The sequence below is a fragment of the Caretta caretta genome, chromosome 27 (genome assembly GCF_965140235.1).
Source record: "Caretta caretta isolate rCarCar2 chromosome 27, rCarCar1.hap1, whole genome shotgun sequence".
Taxonomy (NCBI): Eukaryota; Metazoa; Chordata; order Testudines; family Cheloniidae; genus Caretta; species Caretta caretta.
In genome coordinates, this window is record NC_134232.1 from 7,317,790 (window position 1) to 7,337,007 (window position 19,218).

The window sequence follows — 19,218 nt, forward strand, 5'->3', positions numbered from 1 at the left end:
TCATATATCCTTGGACTTGCCAGTTCTTCAAGTCCTGGTCTCTATGTGTATTCCACTATGGATACACCTGCACTGTCATAAACACAAGAGCAGATCCCTATCTAAGTCATAGAATCATAGAATCATAGAATATCAGGGTTGGAAGGGACTCCAGAAGGTCATCTAGTCCAACCCCCTGCTCGAAGCAGGACCAATTCCCAGTTAAATCATCCCAGCCAGGGCTTCGTCAAGCCTGACCTTAAAAACCTCTAAGGAAGGAGATTCTACCACCTCCCTAGGTAACGCATTCCAGTGTTTTACCACCCTCTTAGTGAAAAAGTTTTTCCTAATATCCAATCTAAACCTCCCCCACTGCAATTTGAGACCATTACTCCTCGTTCTGTCATCTGCTACCATTGAGAACAGTCTAGAGCCATCCTCTTTGGAACCCCCTTTCAGGTAGTTGAAAGCAGCTATCAAATCCCCCTTCATTCTTCTCTTCTGCAGGCTAAACAATCCCAGCTCCCTCAGCCTCTCCTCATAAGTCATGTGTTCTAGACCCCTAATCATTTTTGTTGCCCTTCGCTGGACTCTCTCCAATTTATCCACATCCTCCTTGTAGTGTGGTGCCCAAAACTGGACACAGTACTCCAGATGAGGCCTCATCAATGTTGAATAGAGGGGAACGATCACGTCCCTCGATCTGCTCGCTATGCCCCTACTTATACATCCCAAAATGCCATTGGCCTTCTTGGCAACAAGGGCACACTGCTGACTCATATCCAGCTTCTCATCCACTGTCACCCCTAGGTCCTTTTCCGCAGAACTGCTGCCTAGCCATTCGGCCCCTAGTCTGTAGCGGTGCATTGGATTCTTCCGTTCTAAGTGCAGGACCCTGCACTTATCCTTATTGAACCTCATCAGATTTCTTTTGGCCCAATCCTCCAATTTGTCTAGGTCCTTCTGTATCCTATCCCTCCCCTCCAGCGTATCTACCACTCCTCCCAGTTTAGTATCATCCGCAAATTTCCTGAGAGTGCAATCTACACCATCCTCCAGATCATTTATGAAGATATTGAACAAAACCGGCCTCAGAACCGACCCCTGGGGCACTCCACTTGACACCGGCTGCCAACTAGACATGGAGCCATTGATCACTACCCGTTGAGCCTGACAATCTAGCCAGCATTCTATCCACCTTATAGTGCATTCATCCAGCCCATACTTCTTTAACTTGCTGGCAAGAATACTGTGGGAGACCATGTCAAAAGCTTTTTCTAAAATTAAGGAATAACACGTCCACTTCTTTCCCCTCATCCACAGAGCCAGTTATCTCATCATAGAAGGCAATTAGATTAGTCAGGCATGACTTGCTCTTGGAGAGTCCATGCTGACTGTTCCTGATCACTTTCCTCTCCTCTAAGTGCTTCAGAATTGATTCCTTGAGGACCTGCTCCATGATTTTTCCAGGGACTGAGGTGAGGCTGACTGGCCTGTAGTTCCCAGGATCCTCCTTCTTCCCTTTTTTAAAGATGGGCACTACATTAGCCTTTTTCCAGTCGTCCGGGACCTCCCCCGATCGCCATGAGTTTTCAAAGATAATTGCTAGTGGCTCTGCAGTCCCATCCGCCAACTCCTTTAGCACTCTCGGATGCAGCGCATCTGGCCCCATGGACTTGTGCTCGTCCAGCTTTTCTAAATAGCCCCGAACCACTTCTTTCTGCACAGAGGGCTGGTCACCTCCTCCCCATGCTGTGCTGCCCAGTTCAGTAGTCTGGGAGCTGACCTTGTTCGTGAAGATAGAGGCAAAAAAAGCATTGAGTACATTAGCTTTTTCCACATCCTCTGTCACTAGGTTGCCTCTCTCATTCAGGAAGGGGCCCACACTTTCCTTGACTTTCTTCTTGTTGCTAACATGCCTGAAGAAACCCTTCTTGTTACTCTTAACATCTCTTCCTAGCTGCAACTCCAAGCGTGATTTAGCCTTCCTGATTTCACTCCTTCATGCCTAAGCAATATCTTTATATTCTTCCCTGGTCATTTGTCCAATCTTCCACTTCTTGTAAGCTTCTTTTTTGTGTTTAAGATCAGCAAGGATTTCACTGTTAAGCCAAGTTGGTTGCCTGCCATATTTACTATTCTTTCTACACATCGGAATGGTTTGTCCCTGTAACCTCAATAAGGATTCTTTAAAATACAGCCAGCTCTCCTGGACTCCTTTCCCCCTCATGTTATTCTCCCAGGGGATCCTGCCCATCAGTTCCCTGAGGGAGTCAAAGTCTGCCTTTCTGAAGTCCAGGGTCCGTATTCTGCTGCTCTCCTTTCTTCCCTGTGTCAGGATCCTGAACTCCACCATCTCATGGTCACTGCCTCCCAGGTTCCCATCCACTTTAGCTTCCCCTACTAATTCTTCCCGGTCTGTGAGCAGCAGGTCAAGAAGAGCTCCCCCCCTAGTTGGTTCCTCCAGCACTTGCACCAGGAAATTGTCCCCTGCACTTTCCAAAAACTTCCTGGATTGTCTGTGCACCGCTGTATTGCTCTCGCAGCAGATATCAGGGTGATTGAAGTCTCCCATGAGAACCAGGGCCTGCAATCTAGTAACTTCCATGAGTTGCCGGAAGAAAGCCTCGTCCACCTCATCCCCCTGGTCCGGTGGTCTATAGCAGACTCCCACCACGACATCACCCTTGTTGCTCACTGTCATAAATATAAAGGGAAGGGTAAACCCCTTTGAAATCCCTCCTGGCCAGGGGAAAGCTCCTCTCACCTGTAAAGGGTTAAGAAGCTAAAGGTAACCTCGCTGGCACCTGACCAAAATGACCAATGAGGAGACAAGATACTTTCAAAAGCTGGGAGGAGGGAGAGAAACAAAGGGGTCTGTGTCTATCTGTATGCTGCTCTTGCCAGAGACAGAACAGGAATGGAGTCTTAGAACTTTTAGTAAGTAATCTAGCTAGGTATGTGTTAGATTATGATTCCTTTAAATGGCTGAGAAAAGCATTGTGCTGAATAGAATAACTATTTCTGTCTGTGCATCTTTTTTGTAACTTAAGGTTTTGCCTAGAGGGGTTCTCTATGTTTTTGAATCTAATTACCCTGTAAGATATCTACCATCCTGATTTTACAGGGGGGATTTCTTTATTTCTGTTTACTTCTATTTTTTATTAAAAGTCTTCTTGTAAAAAACTGAATGCTTTTTCATTGTTCTCAGATCCAAGGGTTTGGGTCTGTGGTCACCTATGCAAATTGGTGAGGCTTTTTATCCAACATTTCCCAGGAAAGGGGGGGTGCAAGTGTTGGGAGGATTGTTCATTGTTCTTAAGATCCAAGGGTCTGGGTCTGTAGTCACCTAGGCAAATTGGTGAGGCTTTTTACCAAACCTTGTCCAGGAAGTGGGGTGCAAGGTTTTGGGAAGTATTTTGGGGGGAAAGACGCGTCCAAACAGCTCTTCCCCAGTAACCAGTATTAGTTTGGTGGTGGTAGCGGCCATTCCAAGGATAACGGGTGTAATATTTTGTACCTTGGGGAAGTTTTGACCTAAGCTGGTAAAGATAAGCTTAGGGGGTTTTTTCATGCAGGTCCCCACATCTGTACCCTAGAGTTCAGAGTGGGGCAGGAACCTTGACACTCACACTTCTAAACTTAATCCAGAGACACTCAGGTTTTTCTGCAGTTTCATACTGGAGCTCTGAGCAGTCATACTGATCTCTTACATACAATGCAACTCCCCCACCTTTTCTGCCCTGCCTGTCCTTCCTGAACAGTTTATATCCATCCATGACAGTACTCCAGTCATGTGAGTTATCCCACCAAGTCTCTATTATTCCAATCACATCATTATTCCTTGACTTTGCCAGGACTTCCAGTTCTCCCTGCTTGTTTCCCAGGCTTCTTGCATTTGTGTATAGACACTTGAGATAATTCACTGATAGTCCCTCTTTCTCAGTATGAGGCAGGAGCCCTCCCCTCTCATGCTCTCCTGCTCGTGCTTCCTCCCGGTATCCCACGTCCCCATTTACCTCAGGGCTTTGGTCTCCTTCCCCCGGTGAACCTAGTTTAAATCCCTCTTCACTAGGTTAGCCAGCCTGCTTGCGAAGATGCTCTTCCCTCTCTTCGTTAGGTGGAGCCCATCTCTGCCTAGCACTCCTCCTTCTTGGAACACCATCCTATGGTCAAAGAATTCAAAGCCTTCTCTCCGACATCAATGCTCTCCTACTCCCTTGGATAGGCCACTTGAACTGTGCCTTTCCTCCCATCCTGCAGCTATCCTGGGGTTCTTTGGAAAATTTGACAAGACAGAGCACAAGCCATCATCATTGCATCCAAATGGCCCAGACAGTTCTGGTTCCTGAGTCTTTTGTGAATGTCAACCCCATTGCCCATCAACATTCAGTCCTTGACAGATCTCTTGGCTCAGGAGAACAGCAAGGTCAGTCATCCCAACCTGGATGCTCTTCATATCACTGCTGGAATGGTCATCACATCTAGAACATTCCTGTCCTGGAACTGTGCAAGCCGTTATTGATAGCAGCAAGGACTCCACCGGATAACATTATCTTGCCGAAGGGAAGTGTAACAGCGACAGACCCCGGTCGTCAGTGTGCAAGGTCGAACCTGGGACCTCTGAAGCTTAGTGCATCAGCCTCTACTGCATGAGCAAAAAACCCACTAAGCCGTCCTTCCAAATCCTAGCTAGATGTTTGATGTCAGTGAAGGATGCCTTCCTCGTCGCCATTTCCTTGACTAAAAGGGTAGGTGAACTTGAGGCCCTAATGCAGGGGTGGGCAAACTTTTTGGCCCGAGGGCCACATCAGGGTTGCGCAACTCTATGGAGGGCTGGGTAGGGAAGGCTGTGCCTCCCCACACAGCCTGGCCCCTGCCCCCTATCCGCCCCCTATCCACCCCCTCCCACTTCCCGCCCCCTCAGAACTCCCAACCCATCCAACCCCCCTCTACTTCTTGACCCCTGAACACCCCCTCCCACCAGGACCCACCACCCCAACCGCTCCCCAGGACCCACCCCGCGCTCCCTGTCCCCTGACTGCCACGACCCCATCCACACCCCCGCCCCTAACGGTCCCCTGAGACCCCACCCCCTATCCAACTCCCCCTGCTCTCCGTTCCCTGACTGCCCTCCCCAGAACCTCCGCCCCATCCAACCACCCCCTGCTCCCTGTCCCCTGACTGCCCCTCAGGAGCCCCTGCCCCTTATCCTACCCCCCGTGCTCCCCGCCCCCTTACCATGCCGGAGCCAGCCGCACTGGCGTGCTGCCTGACAGGAGCAGTGGGCCAGAAGACTGCCTGCCTGGCGGCGTGGCTGTGGGGGAGGGGGGACAGCTCAGGGGCTGGGCAGGATGGTCCCGCAGGCCAGATGTGGCCCCCAGGCCATAGTTTGCCCGCCTCTGCCCTAATGGCATACCCACCATACACAGTATTCCATAAAGAGAGAGTCTCTCTACAACTGCACCTGAAATTCACTTGCCTGCGTTCTTCCCAAAGCTCCTTGCTTCCAGCAAGGAGCGGAGGCTTCATGCCCACGACATGTGATGAGCAGTGTGCCCGCAACGTGTGATAAGCATTGATATTTTACCTGAAGAGAACAAAACAGATCAGAAAGTAATGTAGATTGTTTGTTGCCGTAGCTGAATGAGCCTGAGGACAAGCTTTTTCCTCCCAGAAACTCTCCAAGTGGATCTCTGGCTATATCCTACTTCATTTCACATCTGCTCTCCCACACAGGCTACAGGATCACTCTACAAGGAGCCTCAGTAACCTCACTGCACAAAGTATCCCTGCTTCTTATTTGCAAGGGAGCAGTGTGGAGCTCCATCCACGCATCCAGAAGACTTTACACCTTGGTCCAAGCCTCCTCCGCTGACATATCTTTTGGGATACAAGTTCTACAAGCAGCCATACTACCTACATCTTCACGCCCTCCTCTTGTCACAGTGCCCTTGTAACTCACCCATAGAGGAATACATATAGGGACGAGCACTCAAAGAAGAAAGGGAAGTTACTTACCTTATTGTACCTTGAGTTCTTCCAGATGTGTGGTTCCTATCAGAATTCAGCTATGCTTTCCCCTCTGCTTCGATCATGTCTGGATTAACAGTAAAGAAGGAAGCGGAGAGGCGGTCGGTCCACACCACCCCTTATAGAATCATAGAAGATTAGGGTTGGAAGAGACCTCAGGAGGTCATTTAGTCCAACCCCCTGTTCAAAGCATATACCGTCAGAGCTGAGCATGAGAAGAGCAGGGTGCAGACACAGACGGACAGACGCCAATTGCAAGAATTCTCCAGTCTCAGGCTCTTGGAGCCCATGCATACCTGCAGTGGAATACAGATGGGGACTGCATGTCTCAAAGAAATCCAGTTACAGTAAGGGAAGTAACTTCCCTTTTTCTGCCTGTGCTCCAGCCCTTTTATACCCTGCATTCTGGTTGGTTGGGGAGCAGGCACACAGGGGCTACCCTACTCAGTCCAGAGGACTATGCCTCATACTCAGCTTTTCCAGTGTCCACATGTAACCCTCACTTGTATTAGCCCTGGCAACAACAGTCTTGTGCATATCTCATATTGTGCCAGAACTTGCAGGATCAAGACCATAGTCTCTCGAGTATGTATATGTCTGTCTGGGAATAGTCTGTGATGTACTGTGCAGTGTTAGCACGCAGTGACACATGCCACCTAGGAGAGTGAACAAAAGCTTTGATAACAGAGCTGGCAGCACTAACAATTTTTCACACACAAAAACTTACATTAAAAATAGAAACCTACTGAGGATAAGCCTCTGCTGTGGTGAAATTCAAAGCAAATCATTTCACGTGGCTCCTTGATGTAGAAATCACTTCTGTCATTCTCTGCTGTGTTTTTAAAAAAGACACTGCTGTTAGAATCCGTTTCAGTGTGCAATTACCATTAACAGAGCAAGTCACTGCAGGTATTTATCAGCAAGTCCAAAGCCACTGCTTTTAGGTAGGAGAAGTATTGCAGAGGTAACATGCTGCTCATGAATCCTGTCCTTTATTCTGAAATAGTTGGTGCATGCCTTATTCATAACAACAGCCCAAACCATACATACAGATATATTATACATACACATGCATTCTACCAGCCGCAGCTGGGAAACAACTGGAACTACCTGCTGCCTGGGGCTGCATGGGTTGAGAATTGCACCTTATCTTTTGGTACATGGACCCAGCCACATTAGAGGTGCCTGGATATGCCATGAATACCTACCATTAACATAGAGAGCTTTGTGTTCGAAGCTCTTTCCAAACCTTTTCGGACTATTCTTCAGTCACCTCTGTGCAGTAGGCAAGTGTGAGCGCTATTAGCTTTGTTTCACAGATGAGAAAACTGAGGCTGACAGGCCCATGTATGGAGACAGTATCAGAGCCCAGAGTAAAGGTTCAGAGCTCCTGATTTCCAGTCCAGTGCATAAGACTGCCTTCTCTCCCAAGGAAGGCCAGGAGCTGAGTTCTCTGGGTGGGCTCAAACCGCCATCCTTTTGGCTGAGGTAAATGTATGGGACATTGCCCAGCAGATAAGTCAGGTTAGCCACTAGATGCACTTGGTGTATTAAACTAACAGTAGTAATGAGGTTTGCTGTAGTGCTTGAGTTGCAGCTGCATCCCACAGAACTCGAGCAGTACATCACAGTGTCTGTTTCCTTTTCATCCAGTTTCTTTCCTCTTTAAGGGCACTTCTGGAGGCTAATCCTAGGTCATGATCACCCGTTGCAGTTGTGGTCAGTGTATTTCAGAAAACCGCTGCTACTGTAAACATGGTGTTTGCGAGATTATCTTCTGTAAAGGGGCACCACTGACTGCAAATCTAGTCAATTTCACAGGCACACAAAAAAAAAAACTCCTAAAGAGGCTTCAGGTGCTACAACCACTTCAAACTCCCCCTGCCATTTCCATGGTTTTCCAGTCCCGTTCCCATCTGGCACACGGTTTTCTGTCCGTCACTGCTGTGTGAAAGACTCGCACAAACAGGGAAGTTACTGATTAAGCTACACACGTGCACATGGACAGCGGTGAAACTGACTATACGCAAAATGCTGCCAAATAAACAAAATACATAAACTGAATAAACAGAAATAAATATATTTTCTCTGGAATCCTTTTCAGTTCTACTCATCTTAAGCGTTACTTGTAACAATAGTAGGTACAAAAGTTTCAGATGGCAGACTGATATTTAAGTTGATGTTGTACTTTTACATTTATTGCATTTTGGGGAGAGGTACAATAGAATTATGTATAAGTTTAATGCTCTGGCCTTTGACTCATGAAGAAAAGGGTTCAAGTCCTGCCTTTTAAGGAAAACCATTGAAAATGTGTTTTGCTGTTCATCCTATTCTGCTAATGCATTGGTGCTGGAACTAGGGGTGCTGCCGCACTCCCTGGCTTGAAGTGGTTTCCATCAGGCTTTGCACTTTGGTTCAATGGCTCTCAACCCCCCACCATAAAAATTGTTCCTGCACCCCTCTGCTAATGGTCAAGTGTCCATATTTTAAAACCATCCTACCATCTGGCAAATAATCATCAGTCTCTGTATTACCTGTCAGAATTAAGATTCATTGGCAGGGCTGCGTATGAGAAGCTTGCTGAACACCTGGCCCTGGTTTACAAATCCTTCACTTCCGTGCTATGCTTAAAACAAAACAGTTTCCCTTTTAGAAAGTACTGTCTCTAAGGATTATCGTTCTTTGGATTTAGACATGCTGATAAGCCCTAGCATTGTGGAAACGTTGATCTTCTAGTCTAGATTACTCAGTTGCATTTAGATCATTCTAAGCACTGGTATATTAGTTTTTTCATTTGATAAGGTACTAATGGGATAGTGGCATGCTCTGTCCTTAAAAACCCTATCAAAGCTACAAGTCACATCGTGTTAGCTTTGTGGGGTGGGGAGGGTTGTTGTTTTTTAAATGTACCGCTACATTGGTTCCAGAAAAGAAATTGGTTAAAAAAGTCCCTGAGGCTTCCAAGGTCTCAGAAAAGCAAAATAATGCAATACACATGCCTTTGTTCCTTATCTGTAGTGTCAAGGGGAAGTTACAGACAATTCTCTCTCTTCTCACACGTTTTTCACTGTGGAGTACAACAAAGAAGACAGTTCTAACAGTGCTTATTTATGTTTCTGATATATGTGGACGATGTAGAAGATTGCCGAGCTGGCACTCAAAAAGACCGGGAGGTCACTGTATCTGGGCTGCTTATACATTAATCCGGACACTGCTTTTTGTAACTCTGCTTCTCAAAGTGTTCCTTCACGTGAATCTCTTTGTTGTTTTGTTTTTTTCCTTTTCAAAGTACAGTATATTTAAATGTAAAATGAGAAAGGAGTGTTGCTGTCAGGAGAAGCACTTCTAACAAAAACAAGAGATTTTTTTACCAGGAGATACTGTTTCCAGGCCATACAAGTCCAAGTACGGAACATTCTTTGGGGCCTGATCCTTCTCTGCTTTACATCTTGTGCTGCCACTTTCACCAGTGTAAAGTGGATGTACAATTCTAAATTAATTTCTGATCTGGTTACGTTTTATACCTGCTTTTCACTGGTGTTAAATGACTATAGAGGGCCCAAAGCAGAAGAGAATCAGGTCCTTAATCTTTAAAGGACACCTAAGATCACTAGAACTGAAAGTTTTCCAGTTTACTTTATGCATTTGCCAGCACTCAATATATACAGTCCAATTTCACTTTCCTGTCAGTTAATTAGCTTCTCCCTTGCTGAAACCATCTTTGTAAATATCAACAGGAAAGTTTAGAAACCCTTGTAATATTGTTTTACATCAGAGTGGAATTACAACAGTGTTAGGGAGATATAACAGAATGAAGCATCTGGCTGATTATATAAAAATTTATTTCTGAAACTGACAGGTTTCAGAGTAGCAGCCGTCTTAGTCTGTATTCGCAAAAAGAAAAGGAGTACTTGTGGCACCTTAGAGACTAACCAATTTATTTGAGCATAAGCTTTCGTGAGCTACAGCTCACTTCATCGGATGCATAAAAGTGGAAAATGCAGTGAGGATATTTTTATACACTCAGACCATGAAAAAATGGGTGTTTATTACTTCAAAAGGTTTTCTCTCCCCCCCCCCCCCCTGCTGGCAATAGCTTATCTAAAGTGATCACTCTCCTTACAATGTGTATGATAATCAAGGTGGTCCATTTCCAGCATAAATCCAGGGTTTAACAAAAATGTCTGAGGAACGGGGGCAGAGGGGTAGGAAAAAAGAAGGGGAAATAGGTTACCTTGCATAATGACTTAGCCACTCCCAGTCTCTATTCAAGCCTAAGTTAATTGTATCCAATTTGCAAATGAATTCCAATTCAGCAGTCTCTCGCTGGAGTCTGGTTTTGAAGTTTTTCTGTTGTAATATCGCAACTTTCATGTCTGTAATTGCGTGACCAGAGAGATTGAAGTGTTCTCCGACTGGTTTATGAATGTTATAATTCTTGACATCTGATTTGTGTCCATTTATTCTTTTACGTAGAGACTGTCCAGTTTGTCCAATGTACATGGCAGAGGGGCATCGCTGGCACATGATGGCATATATCACATTGGTAGATGTGCAGGTGAACGAGCCTCTGATAGTGTGGCTGATGTGATTAGGTCCTATGATGGTGTCCCCTGAATAGATATGTGGACACAGTTGGCAACGGGCTTTGTTGCAAGGATAGGTTCCTGGGTTAGTGGTTCTGTTGTGTGATATGTAGTTGCTGGTGAGTATTTGCTTCAGGTTGGGGGGCTGTCTGTAGGCAAGGACTGGCCTGTCTTCCAAGACTTGTGAGAGTGATGGGTCGTCCTTCAGGATAGGTTGTAGATCCTTGATAATGCTTTGGAGAGGTTTTAGTTGGGGGCTGAAGGTGACGGCTAGTGGCGTTCTGTTATTTTCTTTGTTAGGACTGTCCTGTAGTAGGTGACTTCTGGGAACTCTTCTGGCTCTGTCAATCTGTTTCTTCACTTCAGCAGGTGGGTATTGTAGTTGTAAGAATGCTTGACAGAGATCTTGTAGGTGTTTGTCTCTGTCTGAGGGGTTGGAGCAAATACGGTTGTATCGTAGAGCTTGGCTGTAGACAATGGACCGTGTGGTGTGGTCTGGGTGAAAGCTGGAAGCATGTAAGTAGGAATAGTGTTCAGTAGGTTTCCAGTATAGGGTGGTGTTTATGTGACCATTGCTTATTAGCACCGTAGTGTCCAGGAAGTGGATCTCTTGTGTGGACTGGTCCAGGCTGAGGTTGATGGTGGGATGGAAATTGTTGAAATCATGGTGGAATTCCTCAAGGGCTTCTTTCCCACCTTGATTATAATACACATTGTAAGGAGAGTGATCACTTTAGATAAGCTACTACCAGCAGGAGAGTGGGGTGGGGGGAGAGAAAACCTGATTTGTGCTGGAAATGGCCCACCTTGATTATCATACACATTGTAAGGAGAGTGATCACTTTAGATAAGCTATTACTAGCAGGATAGTGGGGTGGGGGAAGAGAAAACCTTTTGAAGGGATAAACGCCCATTTTTTCATGGTCTGTGTGTATAAAAATATCCTCACTGCATTTTCCACTTTTATGCATCCGATGAAGTGAGCTGTAGCTCACGAAAGCTCATGCTCAGATAAATTGGTTAGTCGCTAAGGTGCCACAGGTCCTCCTTTTCTTTTTTCTGAAACTGGATTTTATTAAAATGTTTCACTTTCAAAAAGTTAAGCTGATGGTGTTCCCTCAAAGCACAGGTTTTCTCTGTAAAGTGATTTTAAAATGGCAACACTGGGTTCTATGATTGCTGTATCGCACTGATTACAGTTCATACCTGTTTACATTACAAGTAAAACTACGTATTTCCTAATTTCCAGTACTGGTAATTCCCCCAGAATCTGTAAATCAAGCATAGTTCTTAAGTCATACACACTCAGCAGTAATAAAAGTCCTGCGATTAGTTTATGTCATGGTATTCAAATCAGAATTAGTCCAGTTCATTCTCCCAAGCTGGGTTGGCTCTGCAAGGCTAACAGGAGTAAAAAAGTACTGTTGTAAAATATTACTTTGTCCATAAAGCCAGCAAATATGACTCAGAAAACACACACACACACAGCAGATCTGAAGAATAAGGGCTTGTCTACACTTGAAAGTTATTTTAGGTTGGGTACGAATAGCAGTTCTGGTTGATTTCTCCATGTAGACAAGCCCTGAGAAGGTACCATTTATATGTAGTCACTTTTCTAACCATCCCCACAATTTAAAATGAGTTAACAGAGACCCAAAAAGAGAGAGAGAACACCAGATGCTGTGTGTACAGAGGAAACTTGAAATGAGATCCACGCTTCTCTTCTTTAACAAAAACGTTTTTCTAGTCTCAACTTCATGACCCAACACTACTTATGTCAAGGAATTAGAGTAAGAAAACATAAAGCAATTGGGTCTAAAATAGTGAGGTACCATTGAGAAGTATGCAGAGATACATCCTCATTAGACGGACTCAACCAAACATCCAGGCTCTTTTTCAGCAGTTGTTTGGTCAGAGTTTACAACCAATTAAAAGCAAGTTCTTCAGCTTGCACCCTACAGGCATGTGGATCTGAGAAGTCATTCTCTGGGGAAGTAGTTTGAGTGAGACTGATAGCCTAGGTCTTCCTTGTAAGGCAGCACATAAGATCGGTGATGCTGAATGACACCGACCCCCAAGGAAGACCCCTGGGATTTAAAAATGAAATGCGATTCTTCAAATACTAACTTTTTAAAATTCTTGTTCCTAGGAGTGGCCACACACTGCTTGCCTTCTGGTTTTCTCGTCAGGAGGGGAAACTAAACCGACAACAGACTATTGAGCTGGGACATCACATTCTCAAAGCACACATTTTTAAGGTAACAAGAATTCAAGGCAAGGTTCACACCATCCTCTTCCCTGGTGCACAGAGTCTGTCTATTAGAGAGACACGGTGGGTAAGGTGGTATCTTTTATTGGCCCAACTTCTGTTGGTGAGAGAGTCAAGCTTTCCTGGGACTAACGTGGCTACAGCCCCACTGCAGTACCCACTATATAAGGTCTGTTCTTGTTGCAGTGTGGCCTTAAGAAGTGTTATTGCTTCAGGCTTCCAAAACACATGAAGGAAGTTTAGCTTTTGAGAACTGGTGAGGACATGAGGAATTCTAAAGGGCCAGAAATTTGGGGAGATCTGATTTGATTCTAAGGGGGAGGGAGGGATTAAAATCTGACAACATGTCTTGTTTCGTTAAATTACTGCACACTGCTTAAAATGCTCCTTGCCAAGTACTTCTGCACCCGACTTACGAATAAATGGCATTACAAATTTGACTGGCCTTAAAATGTTGCCAGAGACAAAGGTTGGAATTCTGGTCACTGTATGCAATGCCGTCCTTGTTACCCAGGTTTTCATTTCATACCCCCACAGTTCTTCTGAAACTTTCTTAATGTTAAAAGTGACAGAACCATTAGTGGATAGGGCACTAGACAGGGTGTCAAGAGACCTGGATTTTATTTTATTCCTGCCTCTGCCACTACCCTTGGTCAAATTTCTTCTTCTGCCTGACTCAGTCTCCTTATGTGTAATATAAGGATGAGTTCCCTCCTTTGTAAAATGCTTTGTTCTTAATCTGTACATCTCAATGTATAAGAGTCAAGTATAGTTTGTTTATGATCTACCAGTGAGGGCAAAGCTGAGACACTGCATGTTCCTGCAGAGCTGAGCTTATTAAAAATAATGTCTGGTTACTGCTCCTTAATGGTCCATTTATACCCTCCACACAAAGAGTGGCCCAGGGGTCACTAGTTAAGATTCAAGTTTGACCCACAACTTGCGTCGGATCTTCAGGCCCAAAGAACGTTCACCAATCAGCATATGAATTGATTAGCCCACTGTAACTACTACAGAGGGAATAAATCATTTCTTAAAATTAATGGGAGCTGTGGGTACGCAGCACTTCTGAAAATCAGGGCACTTATTCAGGTGCTTAAACTTAGGCACCCACTTTGCCAATATTTTTTAGAGCAACAGGCCTTATGAACATCCTGCTAGATCTCTTTATTTCATTGCGCCCGCTATATTAATAATCATGTGTAATGGCAGGTCTGTAGCATTTCGGGAGATTATAGGTAAGTTTGAGGTAAAGTGAGGAATCCCAATCAGCGTATAATTTTCAGATTTTAACATACATAAGTAGCTTCAGATTTAGCCCTGACATTAATGGGGTCAGTTCCTATTAACATCAGTGCCAAAGCTGAATTTGGATCCTAGTCTTTATCATTTTACACTTTATAATGGAGAAAATGGCAGTATTTCAAAATCTAAATAAACCTTACGTTTCATTAAGTGAATGAGTTGGCAATAGATTCCAACTTTAATTGAAAAATATTTACCATCCTGGAAAGTGAACATACGGAAGATGTCCATATAGCTTTCTGTTTCTAATTACTTGGCAAAATCCTTTTAGTGAGAATAATTTGCCTTGGTGACAGATAAGTGTAACATCAGGTTGTACAGAAGTCCTACAGAGTTTTGAAAGGGGTTTGGGTTAGATGGTTTACATGAGAAAAGCACTGTAAAGATTAGGCCTTTGGTGTTTCTTAAACAGATTTATTTTTATTCCTTTATTTATAGTAGTTGTTTGTTTAAGAGGATCTGCTTGTATTTTGTACCAAACTGAACCATAGCAGCCCTGTTTCTTGAAAGAGACACTTTCAAACTGGAACATTTCAAGGAGAAATATAAGTATCTTGTGTCTGTATTCCCATTCCTATTATTGCAGATACTTTTTGTTTATGAGGAATGGATTTCTCCTTCACAGCATCTCACTCTGCCTGGTCGTCTAGTAAAATTATTATCTTGTAGCTATGACATGAGCCTTCTGCCAAGTGAGATGCATGTCAGGTCATAAAGTCAGCTTAACTTTTTTCTGTGGTATTGTGTTGGAAGAGCAGCCTTGTCTAAACACAAAGGTCCTGAGCCTAAATTTACACTGGTTTTACACCAGCATAACCCCATTGGAGTTACCTTTTACACTGCTGTGAAAGGAGAATCAGATGCTAAACCATGGGTGGTGGGTGAAGCTTCCTCTTGGGGAGTCTAGCCCCTGCCTCATCTCTTCCAGCTGAAGCCTGGCCCTCTTCTGGTTGAGTCCACACCCCCGCTCACTTCTCTCAGCCTCCCCCATGGCCCCAGCCAGGGCGGCATGGAGGACTGAGAGCTCGGCCCAACCATGGCGGAACTCTTGTCCCTTGCCAGAGCCCTGAGCCTGTAGCCCATCCCCTGTTCCACCCCCCGGCCACACTCATGGCCGCACCCCATTCTACCCCTTTCCCACAGCCCCTCCCCCACTCTGCCTCTTCCCCCAATATCGCATCCCCTTCTCACTCCCTTCCCCCCACCCTTTCCCACTGTGGCCTCGAGACCAGAAAAGCAGCCCCGGGGACATGGCTGGGGGAGGTTTTTCCTGGGGGCCCCAAATTGGCCGGGGCCCCATGGGCTCTTGTGGTAATCTGCCACTCCTCCATCCCCCTCTTCCCCCCCCCCCCACCCTGGTGACATGAGGTTTGGGGAAGCTTAGCCTCCATTGTGCACTACCCATGTGCAAAACATTTGGTAGGACTAGGTGGAGGTGTGGGTTATACACAGATGTTATTTTGGCTAATAAAATAAAATTTAAAAACCGTATTTGTCCTAATACATGTGTTTGTCCTGTCACATCCCGAAAGGATTGTATCATTTGAGTCTCTGTTCAGGACAGACCCAGGTGTGGAATTTGAATGTGTGATAAATCAGTGATATGCAAAATCACTGAATAACAATCACAAAGAGGTGTTTTGACAGATCTGTGCAGGGAAACTTGCACACTGTCTGTTTGCATTGTGGCTCAAGCAAGTGTCTTTTAGCCCCCTCACTTTTATGAGCATAAATACCCTCATGTCATTTTTTTTAAAAATAACAAAGTATAAATGTCTTCAGTAACTGATTTAAAAGATTAAGAAGGGATCTTAACAGATGGGAACCAGCTTGGAAAAAATGGCATGCAATGAAAGGGCATCAAGAGAAACTTACAAAAATTACACCAGCAAATCTAAACTTCAAGGTAACATTGTTTTAAACATCAAGCAATGAGAAGTCCTCCATTTCAATCATAACTGTCCTGCCTAAAATGTTAGTGATCCAGAAATGAACTTCCCTTGTCCCTCGATTAAGAGACTGATTAAAATTACAGGCAATGAAAACAGGCTAATGGAATGAAAAGATGTCCAATATTCCTTGAAACAGTATTGCAAAAGATCATTACATTGAGTTTAGCTGGCAAATTGTCTTAAACCAGAGGCCCTTCACTACTGCATTTCAGTTCTAATCTTTTCATGGGTCACAAACAAAAAGTAATTTTGTGTACATCTAGTCCCTCGTGGATACTTTTCTGCATCACAAAATCATGATACAATCTAGTATGATTTGGACAAAGGTTTTTAAATACCCTGGGGATGTAAGAGGTTAGGACTGAGATACTTTGACAAAGTACTGGGAGGATCCTGGACTGAAACAGCTAGGGTTATGTAGTAGGTGAGGACTCAGGTACATTGGCAGAACTGTTTTGGAAGGATTTAGAACTGAAATAGCACTGAGGTCCATAAACCAGAATTTCAGTTCATTGGCATTGCTTGAGGGGAAACTTGCACAAAGACAGTCTTTACTAGTCTCCTGTTCCTGTGTATGAACATATTAATGAGATTAAACCCATTCCTCTTATTTCAGCAGTTTAATCTTGTATTAAAGTCGGATTCATTGTTGCTGACAGATAGAGCCTGACTTTATAACTCAGGACTTAAAAAGAAAAGGGAAGAATCAGACACTAGCTATGAATTGAGGAGAAATAAACATTGGTTTCTGCTGCTGAACTCTTTTTGTATTGAATGTGTTTATTTCCTAGAAAACAAGTGCCCTCTTCTGTTGATCAGAGTGTCCTGCATAATCCAAGTCTGTTCGTTTCAGTACAGTTTACTAACCGTTTGCTACAATATTTTATCTTCGGATGGCTATTTTGAAAGGTGCAGATATGCCTTCTCGTGTCACACCTGATAGAGATTATAGAAGCTTATTTATTAATGTAATAATACACTAATCATGTTTAGTATTTCTTTTAAATTTCTGCTTCTAATTTGTCCAAATTATACAACGCTCACTTAAGTAACTGAAATAAATGTTGCTATGTCATTGTTTTATAGTGTGTGATATAAAAAGCAGGGAGTAATAATTGCCAGAATTCCCGAGGTCTTTGCTTCCTGCCCCCAAGTACACACAAACTTTTCCTCTACACGCATAGTGTCAAATAAAGTAAAAATCTTAAATGAATCAAACTGTACCATAGAATCTCTATGGATAGAAATTCCATGCTTGAATAATAAGAATATAGCAATAGGAATATACTACCGATCACCTATCCAGAATGGTGGTTGTGAAACGCTCAGGGAGATTAGAGAGGCTACAAAAACAGAAAACCCAATAATAATGGGGGATTTCAAATATCCCCATATTGACTTCATACATGTCACCTCAGCTTGTCCTGGAACCCACACGGGGAGAGGCAAGTCTTGATTTAGTCCTAAGTGGAGTTACAGCATTTGGTCCAGGAAGTGAATGTAGCCGAACTGCTTGGTAATAGTGACAATAATGTAATTAAATTTAACATCCTTATGGGGGGGGGGGGGAAGCACCAAAAAAACCCAACACAGTAGGATATAACTTCAAAAGGGGAACTACACAATAATGATGAAGCTAGTTAAATGGAAATTAGAAAAAACAGTCACAAGGGTAAAATGCCTACAAACTGCATGGAGACTATTTAAAAATACATAATAGATTCTCAAATTAAATATATTCCTCAAATAAAAAAAATAGTAAGAGGGCCGAAAAAAGCATGGAGCAGGTCCTCAAGAAGTCTATTTTGAAGCACTTGGAGGAGAGGAAAGTGGTCAGGAACAGACAGCATGGATTCACCAAGGGCAAGTCATGCCTGACCAACCTGATTGCCTTCTAGGATGATATAACTGGCTCTGTGGATATGGGGAAAGCGGTGGACGTGATATACCTTGACCTCAGCAAAGCTTTTGATACGGTCTCCCACAGTATTCTTGCCAGCAAGTTAAAGAAGTATGGATTGGATGAATGGACAATAATATGGATAGAAAGCTGGCTAGATCCTCAGACTCAACGGCTACTGATCAACGTCTCAATGTCTAGTCTCGATGTCTAGTTGAAGTACTCAATGCTTTTTTTGCCTCAGTCTTCCCAGGCAAGGTCAGCTCCCAGACTGCTTCACTGGGCAGCACAGTATGGGGAGGAGGTGAGCAGCCCTCAGTGATGAAAGAACAGGTTAAGGACTGGCTAGATTATCAGGCTCAAAAGGTAGTGATCAACGGCTCGATGTCTAGTTGGCAGCCGGTATCAAGCGGAGTGTCCCAGAGGTCAGTCCTGGGGCCAGTTTTGTTCAACATCTTCATTAATGATCTGGATGATGGGATGGATTGCACCCACAGCAAGTTCACGGATGACACTAAACTGGGAGGAGAGGTAGATACGCTGGAGGGTAGGGATAGGATACAGAGGGCCCTAGACAAATTGGATGATTGGGCCAAAAGAAATCTGATGAGGTTCAACAAGGACAAGTGCAGAGTCCTGCACTTAGGATGGAAGAATGCTATGCACTGCTACAGGCTGGGGACCAACTGGCTAAGCGACACTTCTGCAGAAAAGGACCTGAGGATTACAGTTGACGAGAAGCTGGATATGAGTCAACGGTATGCCCTTGTTGCCAAGAAGGCTAATGGCATATTAGTAGGAGTATTGCCAGCAGATTGAGGGAAGTGATTATTCCCCTCTATTCGGCACTGGTGAGGCCACATCTGGAGTATTACATCCAGTTTTGGGCCCCCCACTATAGAAGGGATGTGGACAAATTGAAGAGAGTCCAGCAGAAGGCAACAAAAATTATTAGGGGGCTGAGGCACATGATTTATGAGGAGAGGCTGAGGGAACTGGGCTTATTTAGTCTGCAGAAAAGAAGGGGGGGGGGATTTGATAGCAGCCTTCAACTGCCTGAAGGGGGGTTCCAAAGAGGATGGAGCCACCATGTTCTCCATGGTGGCAGATGACAGAACAAGGAATAATAGTCTCAAGTTGCAGTGGGGGAGGTCTAGGTTGGATATTAGGAAAAACTATTTCACTAGGAGGGTG

At 44.4% G+C, this 19,218-nt stretch overlaps 1 protein-coding gene across 14 annotated transcripts in view; it reads left to right on the forward strand.

The window, feature by feature from the left end:
* Positions 1–19,218, forward strand: part of TANC2 (tetratricopeptide repeat, ankyrin repeat and coiled-coil containing 2) — a 713,825-nt gene that overhangs the window by 650,185 nt on the left and 44,422 nt on the right. For all 14 annotated transcript variants that reach the window (XM_048830451.2, XM_048830452.2, XM_048830456.2 and 11 more), the window contains one exon: positions 12,748–12,856. In XM_048830451.2, coding sequence (XP_048686408.1) covers positions 12,748–12,856 — 109 coding nt within the window. The remainder of the gene's footprint in view (positions 1–12,747; positions 12,857–19,218) is intronic.